Source organism: Protopterus annectens, chromosome 2.part1 (genome assembly GCF_019279795.1).
Source record: "Protopterus annectens isolate FY-2018-M chromosome 2.part1, PAN1.0, whole genome shotgun sequence".
Classification (NCBI taxonomy): domain Eukaryota; kingdom Metazoa; phylum Chordata; order Ceratodontiformes; family Protopteridae; genus Protopterus; species Protopterus annectens.
In genome coordinates this window covers 481,650,170-481,666,519 of record NC_056729.1, presented here as the reverse complement: position 1 = coordinate 481,666,519, position 16,350 = coordinate 481,650,170, and the positions used below count along the sequence as shown (strand labels likewise).

The 16,350-nt window shown below is 37.7% G+C and overlaps 1 protein-coding gene across 5 annotated transcripts in view; it reads right to left on the bottom strand.

The window, feature by feature from the left end:
* Positions 1–16,350, bottom strand: part of INPP4B (inositol polyphosphate-4-phosphatase type II B) — a 4,727,932-nt gene that overhangs the window by 181,570 nt on the left and 4,530,012 nt on the right. For all 5 annotated transcript variants that reach the window (XM_044062266.1, XM_044062267.1, XM_044062268.1 and 2 more), the window contains one exon: positions 14,128–14,240. In XM_044062266.1, the coding sequence (XP_043918201.1) occupies positions 14,128–14,240 (113 nt within the window). The remainder of the gene's footprint in view (positions 1–14,127; positions 14,241–16,350) is intronic.

Genomic DNA, 16,350 nt, shown 5'->3' with positions numbered 1-16,350 from the left:
CAGGTTAATCCTTTATACAGTTTTTAACTTATCAATATTGGAACCTATGTCACATTTTACAATAATTTTTGTTATAATGAAAACTCTCAAAAAACATACCCTCAGAACCTGTTAATGTAATACAAACACATATAACTATGTACATTTTCAAATAATGAAGTTTAGCCCTCCTACTAAGAACATATCTCACAAATAGCTGTTAATGCAAGTCTTAATTAACCTGAAATTGAAGTTATCCATGCTAAGATGCATATTATTAGCTGCGTTTCTACTTATCCTAATTGGTGTCTGTTTGATTTTATCTTTATTCCTGTCCCAGATGCGAAAATAATTTTCATGCTTTCAAAAAACATTAACTTTTACCCTTGAAGAAGACAGTGTTCTGGCTTTTTATTGCCCTATTATCGGATTGTCTCCACTGAAACATAAGAAGCAAAAAGTAGTCCTCTACTGCAGCCTAAAAGACAAACAGAAACATTTTATGCTAAAGGAAAACTTTTCATCATATTCAGTGTTCTCGTATTTACTTGTTTCCACTTAAAAAATATGTTATTAGATTAAGCCAAGGGCCTTAATTCAGTCATTCTCCTATGCAAACGTCAGAAAAAACATATCAGCTCACATATATTATGATCTGTGCACTTTTGCACCCCATCTTCCACCTTAACAACCAAAGATTGCAGCCTATTAACTTAAATATGCTTTTGTCTAGCCTTTCTTCTCTTTTTATAACATTGCACTTACATTTCTTAATACTAAAAAAAGAAAGAGAAGAATAATAAAAAGAAAAAGGGGCATCTGTTTACTTTAGTAACTTTATCACATACAAGAACAATTTAGATTGTGAAAAGTTTCATAGAAATACTGTTCAAAACAGAAATTGTTTTACTTAGTCATCTTTTCCCTTTTTTCTCTTCCCTCAGTGTCCTTACAAACATTAATAAAATTAAGTGAGACAAATGCTTTTCAGTTCCCCATACGTTTAACAAAGTTAACAAAAGTCCACTCTTTCCACTTTTCCTTATACAGCTGCATTTCACAAATGGCATTTGATGCTTTGCAGTCTCACATTTATTCACAGATTTCTGTGTTGCTGGTCTTCTTCCTGTTCATCCCCGTCTTCCAACTCCAGATTCTGGTTCAATTCCAAGGTACTCCTGATTCTTCTAGTTAACTACTGTGCTTTTCTCTCTCAAGCATTTTCCTTTGGAACAGTGAAAATGGTTTTACTGGCAAAGACTCTCCATGTGTTTTATTATCAGAAGAATGAGAAGCAGAGACCCTTTCTGTTTTGTGGCTCACTTTCTGTTGGTCAAACTTCTGTATTTGCTCCATAGCCTATTTTGAATCAAAAAATGACTTTGATGCTCCAGGGAAAAAAAATATTCTCAAGACCGCTGGATAAAGTAAATTGAATCTCACACCTGCGTTATTCCCTGATTATTAGAATAAATTTGTTTCTCTTGTGAACAGTGAATACTCATTTTTCACAAACATTCTACTGTCTCCAACTTTTAATACTTTGCCCTTTGCCACAGGTTTTGTCCAGATATACTCTTGATGCTTGCAGGTTTGCATCTTTATTAATACAGGTCTTGGCTGCTTTTTCATGGCCAAATTTTGGAGCATACACACAGTGTGCCCTTCCAATTAACAGTTCCTGCTGTGGAATATGAGCCCAGTTGCTTATTTGTGCCTTCATAAAATTAATACAGTCTGTTCCTTCTTTTTTCTCTTGGACAGCAGAAAATTTCAGATTTTTCCTATGATCTCTGCCTTCTAATTTACCACTTTTTGTAACATTGTTTCTTGAGCAGTATCATATTCAGACAGGCTTTTCATTTTGACATCTGATTTTTGCAGTTTTATCAGCTCATCTGAATATCTGTTTAAAACTTCTTCCATTTTCCAGCCTTTTATTTGAGTTAATATACCCCTTTGGTTTTTCCTTTATTTTTATCAGCTCTGAGCACATTTGACTTACTTTTTCCTCTAGACTACTGGAAACAATGTCTTGCACCAAAGCTAGGGCTTGAACAGCTGCTAGAATCTTCCCAGTTAGTGTCTTCTCTTCACCTTTTCTAGCTGATTTTCTTTTAGTCTATCCTAATTTCTTCTTTGCTGGCATCCAGGCAGTGTACTTAAAACACAGTAAATGAATTTACTAAAAGTGACAAGAGTTCCCGGCCTTTGCGTTTCAGTTTCTTTTTTTCACACTGGGAGAGCCAAAGTTAAGCTGTTCATCAGTGTGCAGCCATCTTGGAAAGTCCTACTACAAGAACATTTGATCAGAAAGTATTTTTTTAATAAATCACTTGTACAAATTGAAATCAACCAAAAGAAGTTGAACAAAATCTCACTAAACAAGTGACTGCCTGTCACACATTATTATAACAGTACGGCAAATGAAAGGCAGTAAAGGCTAAAACAATGAGTGAAATGCAAAATAAAATGTAATTCCCATGTTATATAAATACATCAGTTACAGAACTTGACACTTTCCACAGTACTATTATAGTATTATTTATTAAAATGGCTTCCTGGCATTAACAATTACAGCCATTGATTCTATCACATATGTTCATTTCAGTGATGCTGTATTAACATCATCACACAGTGCTCCACATAACCTTCCTACTACTTTACTATGTGCAATACAAGAATTTGCTTGTATTTGCCAGTCTGTCACCTTTAATAACAAATACCATTTCACTACAGCAAGTCAATCAAAATGCCATTTCAGAAAATTGCTATAACTTAAGCAATTGTGCCTTTCCTTGAGATGAACGACCTAGGGATCATTATAATTAAATGGAGATGCAGACAGTCTCCAGCTGTATGGGAGCTATGCTGTTAGGATATGCTTTGCATGCAAAACAAGTGAATGGTATTTGTTTTGAATGGAATTTGAGTCAGTTTGATATATTAAAACAACACTTGTTGACTTGCATATCAAAATATTGACCCACAACCTACTTTTTCTCATTTCTGCTAGAGGTTTTAACCAACTTACTTATATCTACTAGTATTCGTGCTTCTTTCTTCTCAGTTCTTCATCTTCTGTAGCTAATTTAACCACTCAGACTTGGGGCCACTAGTCCCCTCATGGCAGAGCAGGTTATTCTGTAACTTATGCTGACGGGAGAGGGAGCCACAGCACTAAAATTGCTGCCTAGAAACTGACAATGTGGAGTTGCCCTAATCGTCTCCTTTCCATCCATCCCATGATGGAGGGGTGCAGTGGGAGTAGTAACAGAGTAGTCTAAACTTTTCAGAGATGCTTCCCAATTGTCTTGCTTCTACCAATAGGCAAAAGATTCTTGTCTTTTCACTGGCCCAAACAGAGCCATGGTGTCAGACATGCTTTAGAAGCTGCTACACTCTCCCCACTGACAAAGCTGATAAGAAAATGCCTCTTAATTTTTCTCCCACCCCAATCAACTCCTCTAGTACCTGAGCTAGTAATCAAACTGGAGTCAACTGTGACATAGTTAGGGCCTAATCACATCAATACCACATAGCTAACTTAAACCATAATCTAACATCACCATTTATTATTTTTTTTTATTTTAATACTTTTAATATATATATTACACTCTACTATTCTTTAACTGTTGTTAAGCTATTTTTCCTAAATGAATTTATCAAACTAGTAAGAACTAAGTTATTGTATGCAACCCAGTCCTTGTTTATAAATTTTGCAATAGCATCCAGCTGTCTTTAAACCATAACTACATTTAATATAATGACAGACAGTTTGGCAAAACATTTTCTCGTTCGCATTTGCACTGCCATATAATATAATCTACCGTCTGATGCAACAGCATTTAGTATAAATGATCATTTACCATTCCTTGCATTTTTGTATGATCAGTCTGTTGTTTAATGATGCAATAATTAGCTATAGTGCAGTACCTTGTACTGAAATCATATGTCTGAAGGATAGTGACTCTTTTTATTACTATTTTTATACTGACCTTCTCACCTTTAATCAACTAACACTAACACACAAAATACTGTACAACTCATTTTCGCAAACTACATCATCACTACTTCAACACTATAGTCCATCTTATGACCTATGGTCTTCTCACAAGTATCTACTATTTACAAAACTCAAAGATCTAACAGTGTTAGTCTGTACTCTCACTGGGTTGCCAAATCATGGAATAATATTCCAGATTCAATTAGACGTATACCCACTACTACTCCTTCAAGTCTAGACTAAAAGAACATCTAACCCATAATTGGATCTGCTCATGCTCCTTGCCACCTTACTACTCATTACTATTTCCTTCTCCCCATTCTTAATAAACTTTTTCTTGATCTATCCTACTTCCCTTCCTGCATTACCAACTTTCTAGCTTAAAGCCTAACCTTTCTATAATTCCTTAACCTTCTAATGTTCCTTCTCTCTATTCTTACACTAACCTTTCTCTATACATTATAACTGAAATTTACTACCCAAGTCTCTTGCCAGAAAGTGTATATAGTTTTTACGACTTATTACCTATTCTGTAATATATTTTTCATACATTATTATGTATATTAGGAACGCTCTTCTATATAATGTATGTTCAACTTTATTGCTTGCTGTATATTTGCTTATTTTCTTCTTTTATTGTATTCACAGACTGTACTCCTGTGTGATTGTCTTAGTCTTTGTAATCAATGTTGATTTGTAATTTTGTTTAAATTGTACTGTGGAACTTTTCTCCCCAGGCCTCTTCTGAAAATGGGCTCATATCCAGTCGGACTTTCCCGGTAAACAAATGAAAAATAAATAAATATTCAGTTATGCTGTCTGCAAATTATTTTCTTGTGTTGTGATTTATTACTTTTTTGTGCACTTATGTACAAAAGCTTTTTTCCTTGGGCAGCTCTGAAAATGTGTACTCCTCAGCACGGCTAAACTGCTACATAAAATGTTAATGAATACATAAAAATATCTTGGCTTTGACTATTTTACTTCTGTTAGTCACCATGTGTTTTTTTTTTTACTTGTAATCTGTACTTCCTGTTCTTTGCCTTAGTAGGTAGTTTCTTTTTTTTTTTTGAGGTGATCTACTTTACAGAACTCCTTGTTTAGCTCAGTTAATGAACTCTCTTACTATGTTAATTTATATAATCTCAGGTCTTACCACTCTTTAAAACAGCTGCAAGCAATATCTACCTTTTCACTAGGAATTCCAGCTCTACATACCAAGGCTTGTTTAAAGCAGGCAGTGGCAGGTCTAATAGTGATGGATGTGTGCCATTTGACTTGTGAGAGCTTTATTTTAGAGCACACATTACTGTTTGATAGTTTAACAATAACTAATTAAAGTGACAGTAATTTATTAAATTGGTTTAGACACCACTTGTTTGCTTGCTTTCTTTCACTTAAAATGTATGACATGAAATATTGTAAACAAAAGTAGTTAACGATGAATTCAATTTCTGTGACTTGTTTGTGAAATGAAATAAGTTTCATTGTTATACTTTACAGATAATATTCATTCTGCAATATAGGGGAACTAGCTAAATGCAGCTATCAATACTGACAGTTTCAAAACATCATTATTTGCTAAAAGGTGTTGAAAACATTTCTGATTTGCATATTATTTAACAGGACTATGACCCATTCAGAAAACAGTATAGTACATTAAGTACTATGTTTAGTGGAAATATTCCCTCAAACTTGGCATCACTTGCAGACTGGAAAAATCACAGTCCTACTGGCTTACAAAGGGCTTCATTATGGTTGCTGGAGGTGAAACTGCTTGATCGGCAGTAGCAACTTTTAAAAAAAAAATGCAGAAAAGCATAAAGCCAAATGCATCTAAAGGCATACCAGCAATGACTCACTTGTTTTGGGAGATTTCTGCCTTCTTTCAGTTAGCGTATATATGTTTGGGGAGGGGGGGGGGCAATTAAAAATTATTTTTTCATACAACTAAATTTTAGGCATTTTTTAAAAAAAACTTTCAGCTAGTCAAATCTATGGACGCTGTAGTTTCACAGTAGGACCTACAGAGAAGCACAGTCTACTAAAACAAACAAATAATTGTTTTAACCAGCAAGAAACAACTGTCACAAATACTGCAATAAAACAATAAAGATTACTATACGTCAAAATGCAGAACAACAGACAAAGCACAAAGAAAACAGCTCAAAATAATTAACAATCAGTATAATACATGACATATAGTATAATAACATACAAAGCCCAAAAGTACAAAATCAGTGTAATGCAATTAAATAAATGCAATACATATGAGGCATGGAGAACAAGCCAGTAAAAAAATATTGTTTAAGGCACTTTAGGTCTTTCAGCAAGATTTGCAAAAAAAAAAAAAAAAATCACTTTACAGTGTTGTCTTCTTCTTCTGAAAAATTCAGTTAGTGTATTCAAGTTACTTAATGGGATTCTGTTTAATGATAAACCACTGTTGTAACTAACAGTGTATAAATATGGAGACTATAACATTTTGGATGGGATGCCTGAGGTCTTGGGTTTGAATCTCAAATGAGAGCTAATGTTTTCCTTTCATGCTTCTGATTCTAACAATGCCTAAGCATAATGCTTTACCTGCATTTGTAATTTAATTTTAGGACAGTGATTTTTATAATTTAGTATTCAGCTATGTTGGTGATCTGTAATACAAGCAAATGAATGTTTGTAAAAGTTAATTTTAAAGTGAGTTGGTGAATACAGTGTGTTACTGTAATGATCTTAGATAGTGTAATAAGCTTTATACTTTTATTACAATACCTTAGATACTATAATAAGCTGTATGTGTAAAGTGCAGGATTTTCAAAAGGCTGAGGTATTGAGTTTGAATCTCAAATGAGAGCTAATGTTTTCCTTTCATGCTTCTGATTCTAACAATGCCTAAGCATAATGCTTTACCTGCATTTGTAATTTAATTTTAGGACAGTGATTTTTTTATAATTTAGGCATTCAGCTATGTTGGTGATCTGTAATACCAGCAAATGACACTGAGTGATTTCACACTGAGCTAATCGAAGGAAAGACACTGAGCAAAGTCAGATCTATAATATATAACATTAAGTATCCTGTTTTTTTGCTTATTTTTTCGAGTTATTTATAGCACTTTGTCTACTGCATACACTTTTCTAGCTAGTTTCACTGTGTGTGAGGTTGTTGTTGTTTTTCTTTCGGCTTTTCCCAGTTAGGGGTCGCCACAGTGAAACTCCGGTCCGCTAATGAATGGCAGTAGATTTTTTATGGGTGCTGAGGTGCCAGCGCGATGCCCAACCTTCAACGAAGGCACGCCCATTCCACGCATGTCTTTCGAAAGCCACTCGACGCAGGGAGGACATGCAGACTCCACACAGAAGGCGCTCCAGCCGAGAATCGAACGGAAGAACCTCTTCACTGTGTGTGAGGTATTAACTGGAAATTGTCCACTTTTATTAAGCATCTGTTTGGGTTGTTTGATTCTGATATCCTGCCAAGGAGAGTGTCATACAACTTGTTTGCAGTTAAAAGCTTTCCCTAGAGGGTCCTTTATCTGTTTAAAACTTTCATTTAAAGGCTCACTGCTGCTTTTCAGCTGTGAGAAACATTTCTGCAGTTTGTTTCCCACCCTGCCTCTCTATTTGTATGCTGTTCTTATAGTTGGTGGCTTTGCAGTTGCCCGCCCCTGCTGTAAATTTGATCTGGGACACTCCTCCCAGTCTAGTGTTATTTCCTCATTCTACGTAATTCAGGAAAAACATTTGAGAAGGCCAATCCACTTAGTTTCTGCTCCTCCTTTCTCTCTTTCCACTGGAAAAAAAAAAAAAAAAGATTTTCTAAGCTTGTTTCCTGTGGGTAGTCTAGTCTGCATACAGATTTGCTGTGTCCAGGACTGTTTGTGGGCTTCTGAGCCCCCAAGCCTTTCTGTATTGGAGGGAAGTCTTCTAGCTTAATTTTGTTTCTTAGAACTAGACAGTTTTTTAGTTTCAGCAAGTCTGTTTCTTTGAGATCAGCACTTGTTCAGAACTCGTTGTAAGCACTAAATAAGCTACAAATTACTACAGCACTCAACTTTCCTCACTTGTCTAGAGGAAAACAGTTTCTAGTACTTAACAAATAAGCACCTATCCAGGCATGTCTAAGGGTCAGCTTCTGGTGTTTTCTCCTGTCTACCTGATGAATCTGGGCATCTTAGGGCAATGCAGCAATTGCCTCATGTACACAGACAACCCTCTCCACCTACCACCCAACACTACAACCTGTAAGAGATGCGCTTATATAGCCAAACTGGAAGCAAAGCTCTCTTCTCCCAAGACTGGACTAGACAGTCAAGAGGAGAAGGTAAATACTTGCACCACACCACACTCATCACATAGTCCCTCAAAACCTACACCATCAAAACACACACAGAAACACAAAACACACACCTACATTCGCGGAGGCTCTCAGTAAAAACCTGCCCAAGCAACAGGGACCTCCAAAGCAGAAACACAAGCAACCTCCACCCCCCAGCACAACTCAAATAACACATAGCCCACAAACTCAGTGGGCCACTCAACCACAGCCCATAAGTCATAACAACGTACCCAACACTCTAGTCATAGGTGACTCTATAGTCAGGCACACTGATGTTCCACTCACCAGGCTAAACAAGGAGAAAGTTACTGTCAGCTGCCTGTCGGGTGCCAGGATCCGCCACAAAACACATGCAGTCAGGTCACTCCACAACAAGTACAAATATGACTCTGTCATTGTCCATGTTGGTGTGAATGACCTGAGACATACCTCCCTAGACTACATGAAAAGGGACATGGAGGAGCTGTACGATCTTGTAGCCCAGGCAGGTATGACCCTAGCCCTGAGTAGCATCCTGCCATCATCCAGAATGATACCACAGTACAAGGACAAAATGATTGACTTCAACAATTTGCTAAGCTTCTGTTGTCATTCTAAGGGGATCCTGTATCTGTCTGCCTGGGATGACATGATCGACAAACCACAATGCTTTGCCAGAGATGGCCTGCACCTGTCGCCCCTGGGATTCCGGATACTGGCTAAGGCTCTAGCCACCCCTATAGTGCCTTTTTTAGGCAAAGTTGAAATGACAAATTCACCACCGTAACAGGTACAAGCAAGCAGAATCTCAGGGTATTGTTGCTCAATGCTAAAAGTCTAAACCTCAAAATGCACTCACTCGAGGCACTCCTTAAAATGTATAACATCGACATCTGTGCAGTGACAGAGACCTGGTTCAAGGCTCCAGAGAGTACCCCTGCATTACCAGGCTATAATTCGCACCACACCTTTCGGCCACCTAACCTGGACCAAAACACTAAAGGCTGAGGTGTGTCCATATTCATTACGGATATCAACACCTCCAGGCTAGTTGCTCAGCATAATGCTCCGACATTATCCAAGTGCAACTAACTCTGGGCAAGACAGATTCCCCCACCATGCCCCAGGATTCCCACTCCTTATTTCTTGATACACTGGAAAATATTAGGGTAAAACCTAACACCCTAATAATGGGCGATTTCAACTACCCCACCATTAACTGGGAAAATACTCATGTACCAACGTTTGTGCTCAACATTTTCTGGAATTCATAAATTCCAATGCCTTGGATCAACTTATCCACACCCCCACCAGGGGCAGCAATATCCTAGACCTGGTTATTACCAACATGGGCAACCAGTGCTCCATACCACAGGTCAATTCCTCGTTGGTCAGATCTGACCACAAGCTAATCACCCTAGACATTCACATCCCTCCCCCACCTCCTACCCTACTGCACAATGACACGTCCTATACCGAGCCATTAGATATTGCCAATATACTGGCCGACAGATTCAGAGCCAACTTTACCCCTCTCTCCCCACCAAAGGACCAATCACACTACCAGTAGATTGCCAGGCACCCAGTATTACTGCTGCACAGGTTAAAACAGCATTGTCCAAAGCCAAGAATACAGCTTCTGTGGGACTTGACAATATCCCTGGCTGTGTTCTACATGAACTACAGAGTGAACTGGTACTTCACCTGTGTGCCCTGTTCAATCACAGCCTCACCTCAGACTTTTGTCCCTACCGAATGATGCACTGCCACAGTCATCCCTCTCCACAAAGGTGGAGCGACTACAGACCCTGGGAACTATCACCCCATTAGCCTGACGAGTCTGGTATGCAAAGCTATGGAATGCATCATCATGGACCTAATAAATGAGGATATAAGGAATCTCCAAACTCTGGATCCCACACAGTTTGGTTTTGTGAAGGGTAGATCATACCTGCTCAACCTGGTTGACTTCTTTGACTCTGTCACCAGAGCTGTGGATGAAGGCAAGGTGGTTCATACAGCCTACCTTGATCCTGCCAAGGCCTTTGATACCATCCCCCAGTCAGGAATCATAGAAAAACTCACTAAGCTAGGCATCAACCCCTATATCATTAGGTGGGTTACAAATTGGCTTACAGATAGAACTCACAGTTTGAAAGTAGCTGACTCCAAGTCAGACTGCCGACCTGTCATGAGTGGAGTCCCACAGGGTTCAGTCCTGGGTCTTCTCCTGTTTGGTATCTACTTCTCTCAAGTCCAGACCAATACGAAGGGACTCTGGCTGACAAAGTTCACAGACCATTGCAAGTTGGAAGCTATTATTAACTCCCCAAGTGATGCTGACATCCTACAGAAAGGCCTCATTGAGACCAAAGACTGGTGTCAGAACCATGGCCTTAACCTTAATGTCAAAAAATGTGTCATCCCCTTTGGGAAAAACGTAGTTCCCATGAATTACCACATCGATGGTTGTCCACTGAACATAGAAGGAGTTATAAGAGAACTGGGAACTCAGGTTGACAGCAACCTCTCTTTTGACCACCACATTGCCACTGTGGTCAGAAAGTCCTTCTATGTGGTACATCTCATTACTAAGGGTTTTGCATCCAGGAAGAAAGAGGTCATTGTCTCACTCTACTCTTCCCTCATTAGGCCAATCATCGAGTACAATGCCCCATTTGGCATATTCCTCACTCGACACCTTCAACAACTGGAGAGGCCGCAAAAGTACCTCACAAAGAGGATCCTAGGCCTTAAACACTTGTCCTAGATGAACAGACTCAAAAAACTCCAACTATTCTCTGTCTCAAATCGCCTACTTACAGGCGATCTCTGCTTGACCTTCAAATCCATGCCTGACCCAGCTCTCTTAGAAATGCTACATCTAAAGAAACCCCAATCCCTCTGCACCACATGCTCCAGAGACCTCAGCTTCATTACCAAAATCAACAGAACAAGCTGGAGAGACAGGTTCATAACCCAGAGACTGTCCATGCTATGGAATAGACTTCCCATACATGTCAAACAGAGCACCTCACTGGCCCCCTTCAAGAGAAATCTTGATGAGTGGATGGGAAATAGAAACTTCACCCTGGGGATCACTCCAGTGGCTCTACTCGACAGAGGCACTAGGAACTAAGGTCGGGTGTTATCCTTTGTTCCATATACTGCAAAGAACATATACAACAATGACTGGATGAAATTATGTTAATTATTACAGTTAAACATTCTTAATGTTGCTAGGTAAATTCAGTCTATTGTATGGTAAATGTGTTGTCTATTATCCTTGAAATTAATCTATAATAATAATAACACTAACAACATGAGGCATACCTCTCATCTGTCCAGATTTTTACAGAATCTGCAGATTTTTGCCTCATATTTTTTGGTCTGTCCATCATAACATTTTTATTTTTCTTACAAATCACTGAGCATTGAAGTCAGAAAATAATGGCAAATATTTGAGTTTCAGACTTCAGAACCTTAACAAAATTACAGGTAATGCAAAACCTGATATTCTATTAGGTTTCTAAATTTATAAGAGTGATATTTAAAAATTTTACCCATTTTTTAGGCTTTTGTTCCCCTATTACTTATGGCTTAGTTCAGATTTCTTGAGCTAAGAGGCTGAGAGGTATAAGCACCAACTAGCTTGAAAGTTTCACCTTTCTTAAGTGTGAATGCTACTTTAGGTTCACTGCCAAACACAGAATAAATGTCTCTAATACAGTTTTTGTCTGCCATCAAGAAGTCTCTGTTCTTGTGTAGGCAACACTGAATCACACACCATCATGCTCCCCCTTACTTATACAGATTATCTCTACTAATATATAAATACTTATATTTGATAATGCTCTAAATTTTTTTAGCTCCCATTGTCCTAAAAATTTCTACATTGTGTCATGCAGTATATGTTTTCCTTTTCTGCGCACATTCAGCTTGAAGCTATTTTTCTATGTCAGCTGTATTACTTAGTTACAGTATTTTGCTAAATGTACTTGGTTGATTAATTACACAGTTATGTCTCATACATTGTGATCACTGCATACATCACCTTACTGCAGAATGATGTGTTTGTAGGAATGCTACAAGGGGGCATCCTAGAAATTCACAAAACATTTAAATAATATATTCTATTCCAAGACTATCTTGTTACATTTTAAAATTGTTTTTATTGCTACATAGGGAATTTATTTGCATACGGTTGTGTAATATTTTAGTACTTCTCAGCATGGCTCCATTATATCTACTTTTGCAATGTCTTATGTAAGCAATATTGCCCGAAATTGTCAATGTGTAATTAATGCCTGCTCAGGGGTGTTATGAGGCCTAACGCCGCAGGCAGAGGGGCTCTACACCCCTGGATGGGCATTAATTACACTTTAACACACACCCTGGAGGACATTATTGCCCTTAGAGAATGGGTTCTCCTTAAAATTGTTGTTTTACTTAATTTTTTAAGTGCTGCATTTATATATATATATATATATATATATATATATACACACATATATATATATATATATATATATATATATATACACACATATATATATATATATATATATATATATATATATATATATATGTGTGTGTGCGTGTGTGTGTATTTTTTTATGGAAAACAGTTCCTCTGCTTAATATTTCAGACTTTCTATAATATATGTTAATGGTGATGGAGAAAGCATTTTACATCAAAAATATATATATCAAAAACAATATAGTACTTAAAAAATATGTAAAACACAACAATTTTAGAGAGTGCCAATTCTCTCTGTCTCTCATACACAGTCTTTTCTGCTTTCACACACACACACACACACACACACTGTCCTCTAGTTTCATACTAGCATTCACTCACACAAGCATAACTCTCAACTTCTTAGCACAAAAAAAATCCGGACAAAGCACCAAAAATACAAATTCTAAATATTGCTCATATAATTTAGAAAGCTGGTAGAATAAAAGGTCTTGTATTACGATGCATTTTCTGAAGGATATAAAGCCTGAAACTCAACTGCCTGTCAGTATTTGGTAAATTCTCTCCTCACTGATTTGCCACAAAATTTCAGAAAACCACATGTTTTATGAGGAACAGACAAAAACTATGAGGCAAAAATTTGAACATTCTGCGAAAATTTGGACAGTTGAGAGCTATGCACAAAAGACCGCTCTCTCTCTCTCTCTCTCTATTTTACAAACACATAGTCTCCTCTGCTTTCACACATGCATTCACTCACACAAGATCGCTCTCACTCTCTCTATCGATCTCTCACCCACAGTCTCCTCTGCGTTCATACACACATTTACTCACACAAGATCACTCTCGGTCTCTCTCGATCTCCCACACATACAGTCTCCTCTGCTTTCATACATGCATTCACTCACACAGGCAGACAGAAGCATAAACACACTCATACACATATACACTTTTTTCTTAGCCAGTGTAAAGTAATGGCGGCCATTAGTTTTTTTGCAGTCCGAGCTTCACAGCAGCTTGATATGTTGCTGTGAAGCGGTGGACTTATTTTTCAGTGGGCGTTATTTGTACATTAATACCCTGCTGGAGAACGAATGTTCTCCATTCAGGGTGCTGATGTACAGTTTGCTCATTCTCTAAAAGTCATTTAAATGCTACTTGTTCTTCTCTGATATTAAATTATCATTACCTTATTCTCTGTATGTTCAGTCACGTGTTGTTTGTGTATTGCATAAGAACGTGTCAGGTTAGCCTACTGAATTGTCTATTTCCAAAATGCGTGAAAACATACATTCTGCTTAATGTATTTATGCAATTAACATGCAAAACTAAACTGAATATAAACTTACAGCAGCAGCAAGCCACAGGATTTCAACATTCTTTTTCTTCTTAGCATCAATGTTTTGTTGCAGGTTTTCAAACATTTCCTTTAAATCCGTAGCTGTCTGAAACTGTGGCAGACCTAAATGAATCATGAAATGAAACTGTGAGTCTAATGCTCCACAAAAGAAATTTGGGTAACAATGTTAAAAAAAAATAGTCATTGTGTTGAGTATTAATCAAAATAATTTAAGATTTTTTTCTTTACTTATACTTAAAATGAAAATATTTTAACAACAAATGTTGAGTCCGCTCAAAATCAATTGCAGCTCAAAACTAAGCAGAGAAAGACTTGATAATATGACTTCAGACAAACAAGGTCCATTTAATCTATATTTTATTTATTTTTTATTTATTTATTTATCATTTTGTTGACCAGGAAAGTCCGACTAGGACAGACCCTATTTTCAGCAGAGGCCCAGGGAGAAACTCACCAGATGCATGTCTTTGGATTGTGGGAGGAAACCGGAGTACCCGGAGGAAACTCATGCAAATGCAGGGAGAACATGCAAACTACATACAGAAGGCACCCCAGCCAAGAATTGATCCAGATAACCTCTTGCTGTGAGGTGACAACGTTAACCGCTGCACCATTGCACTGCCCAATCTTTATATAATTGATAAGACTGGATTTTACTTCATTATGTTATACTAATATGCTTTGAAGACCTGTTTTCTCAGTTGGAGCATGCTATGTTACCAAAGGGAGCTGTAGGAGTACAATAAGTAAAGCTTCACTTTGGTAACATAAACAGCAGCAAATTCAAGAAGTCTGGCATTTTCTAGTGACTTGTAAATAGAGTATTTACAAAAATGTCAGCATATTTGCTTCATTAGCAGGGAAATTAAGCAATCAGTTGTTAACGGAACTTTCAGACAGGAGGTTATTGTTTTATAACTCCTACTAGTTTAAGGTCGTGATAATTGTTTGTTTATTACTTCCTGGAAATATGTTAGCTTCCTGTCTCAGCTGCAAATATAAATCAGCGCTATAACGTCTCATCTAAGTACTAATAGCAAAAAAACAAGCAAATGCATTCTTGGCAATCTGTAAATAAAAAGTTTAAAAAAACTAGTTACTTTGATGGGACACCGCATGACTTTTTTAATCTATTTGTTGACCAGATAAGTTCACTGGACAAACTGTCCCTTTTCAGGGTCAATCTGGGAGCACTGACTCATTAACTGACTTGCTCAGAATCACACAGTAGATAAATGAAGGAATGAAACCCAGTACCCTGGGCACTGGAAGCAGCTCATAAGCAGATCAGAGCTTTAGTCCATGTAGTAGTTCAGTTCTTATCTGTAATACAATGGTATGTGTTCAAGAAAATACCTTGGTTGAGAGAAGGACAGGGTGGGTGGAATAGAGTGCACACCGTCTGCTTTCTCTGACTGAAGGATGACTATGGAGTTGTACTGATGTAATTAGCGACCACTAGCTGTAACCAAAGAGATATGAATTGTAATGCATGTCAAATGTGTAGATGTCCATGTGCCACTGTGAGTAGGACAGACATTTTGTATAATTTTTAACCTCTGATTTATTACAAGAAAAAAGAGAGCTACATCATACAAGATGGCATGTGTTGTTGTTGTCGTTGTTTGTCTTTTGGCTTTTCCCGGTTAGGGGTCGCCACAGCGGAACTCCAGTCCGCTAATGATTGGCAGTAGATTTTCACAAATGCCGAGGTGCCAGCTCGACATTCAACCTTCAACGAAGGCATGCCCATTTATGCATGTCTTTCGAACACCCACCCAACCTAGGGAGGACATACAGACTCCACACAGAAGGCACTCCTTGCACTCCAGCCAAGAATCGAATGGGAGAACCTCTTGCTGTGAGGCAACAATGCTACCGCTGCACCACCGTGTGTATGAACTCCTAATCCTCCTTCCTCTACATCAGTCAGTGGCATTTCCCTGATCACATTTTTCTATTTGGTAGACTTAATCAGGAGAATATGTAGAAGTATTTATATGACAATGGTCTTGAGCTGAGGTGCAGTACACTTAACTCCTTTATATACATGCCTAGTGTTCTCAGCCGGTTACACTTCTGCTGAATAAGCAGATTATGCCTAGGTTTTAAAAAAAGACTGAATAAAAAGAACTGAAACAAGAGTCTCTTAACTTCATCAGGAGTCAGCATTTTCTAGGCTAAGATCTATGATCAGGAGTGCATGCATTCG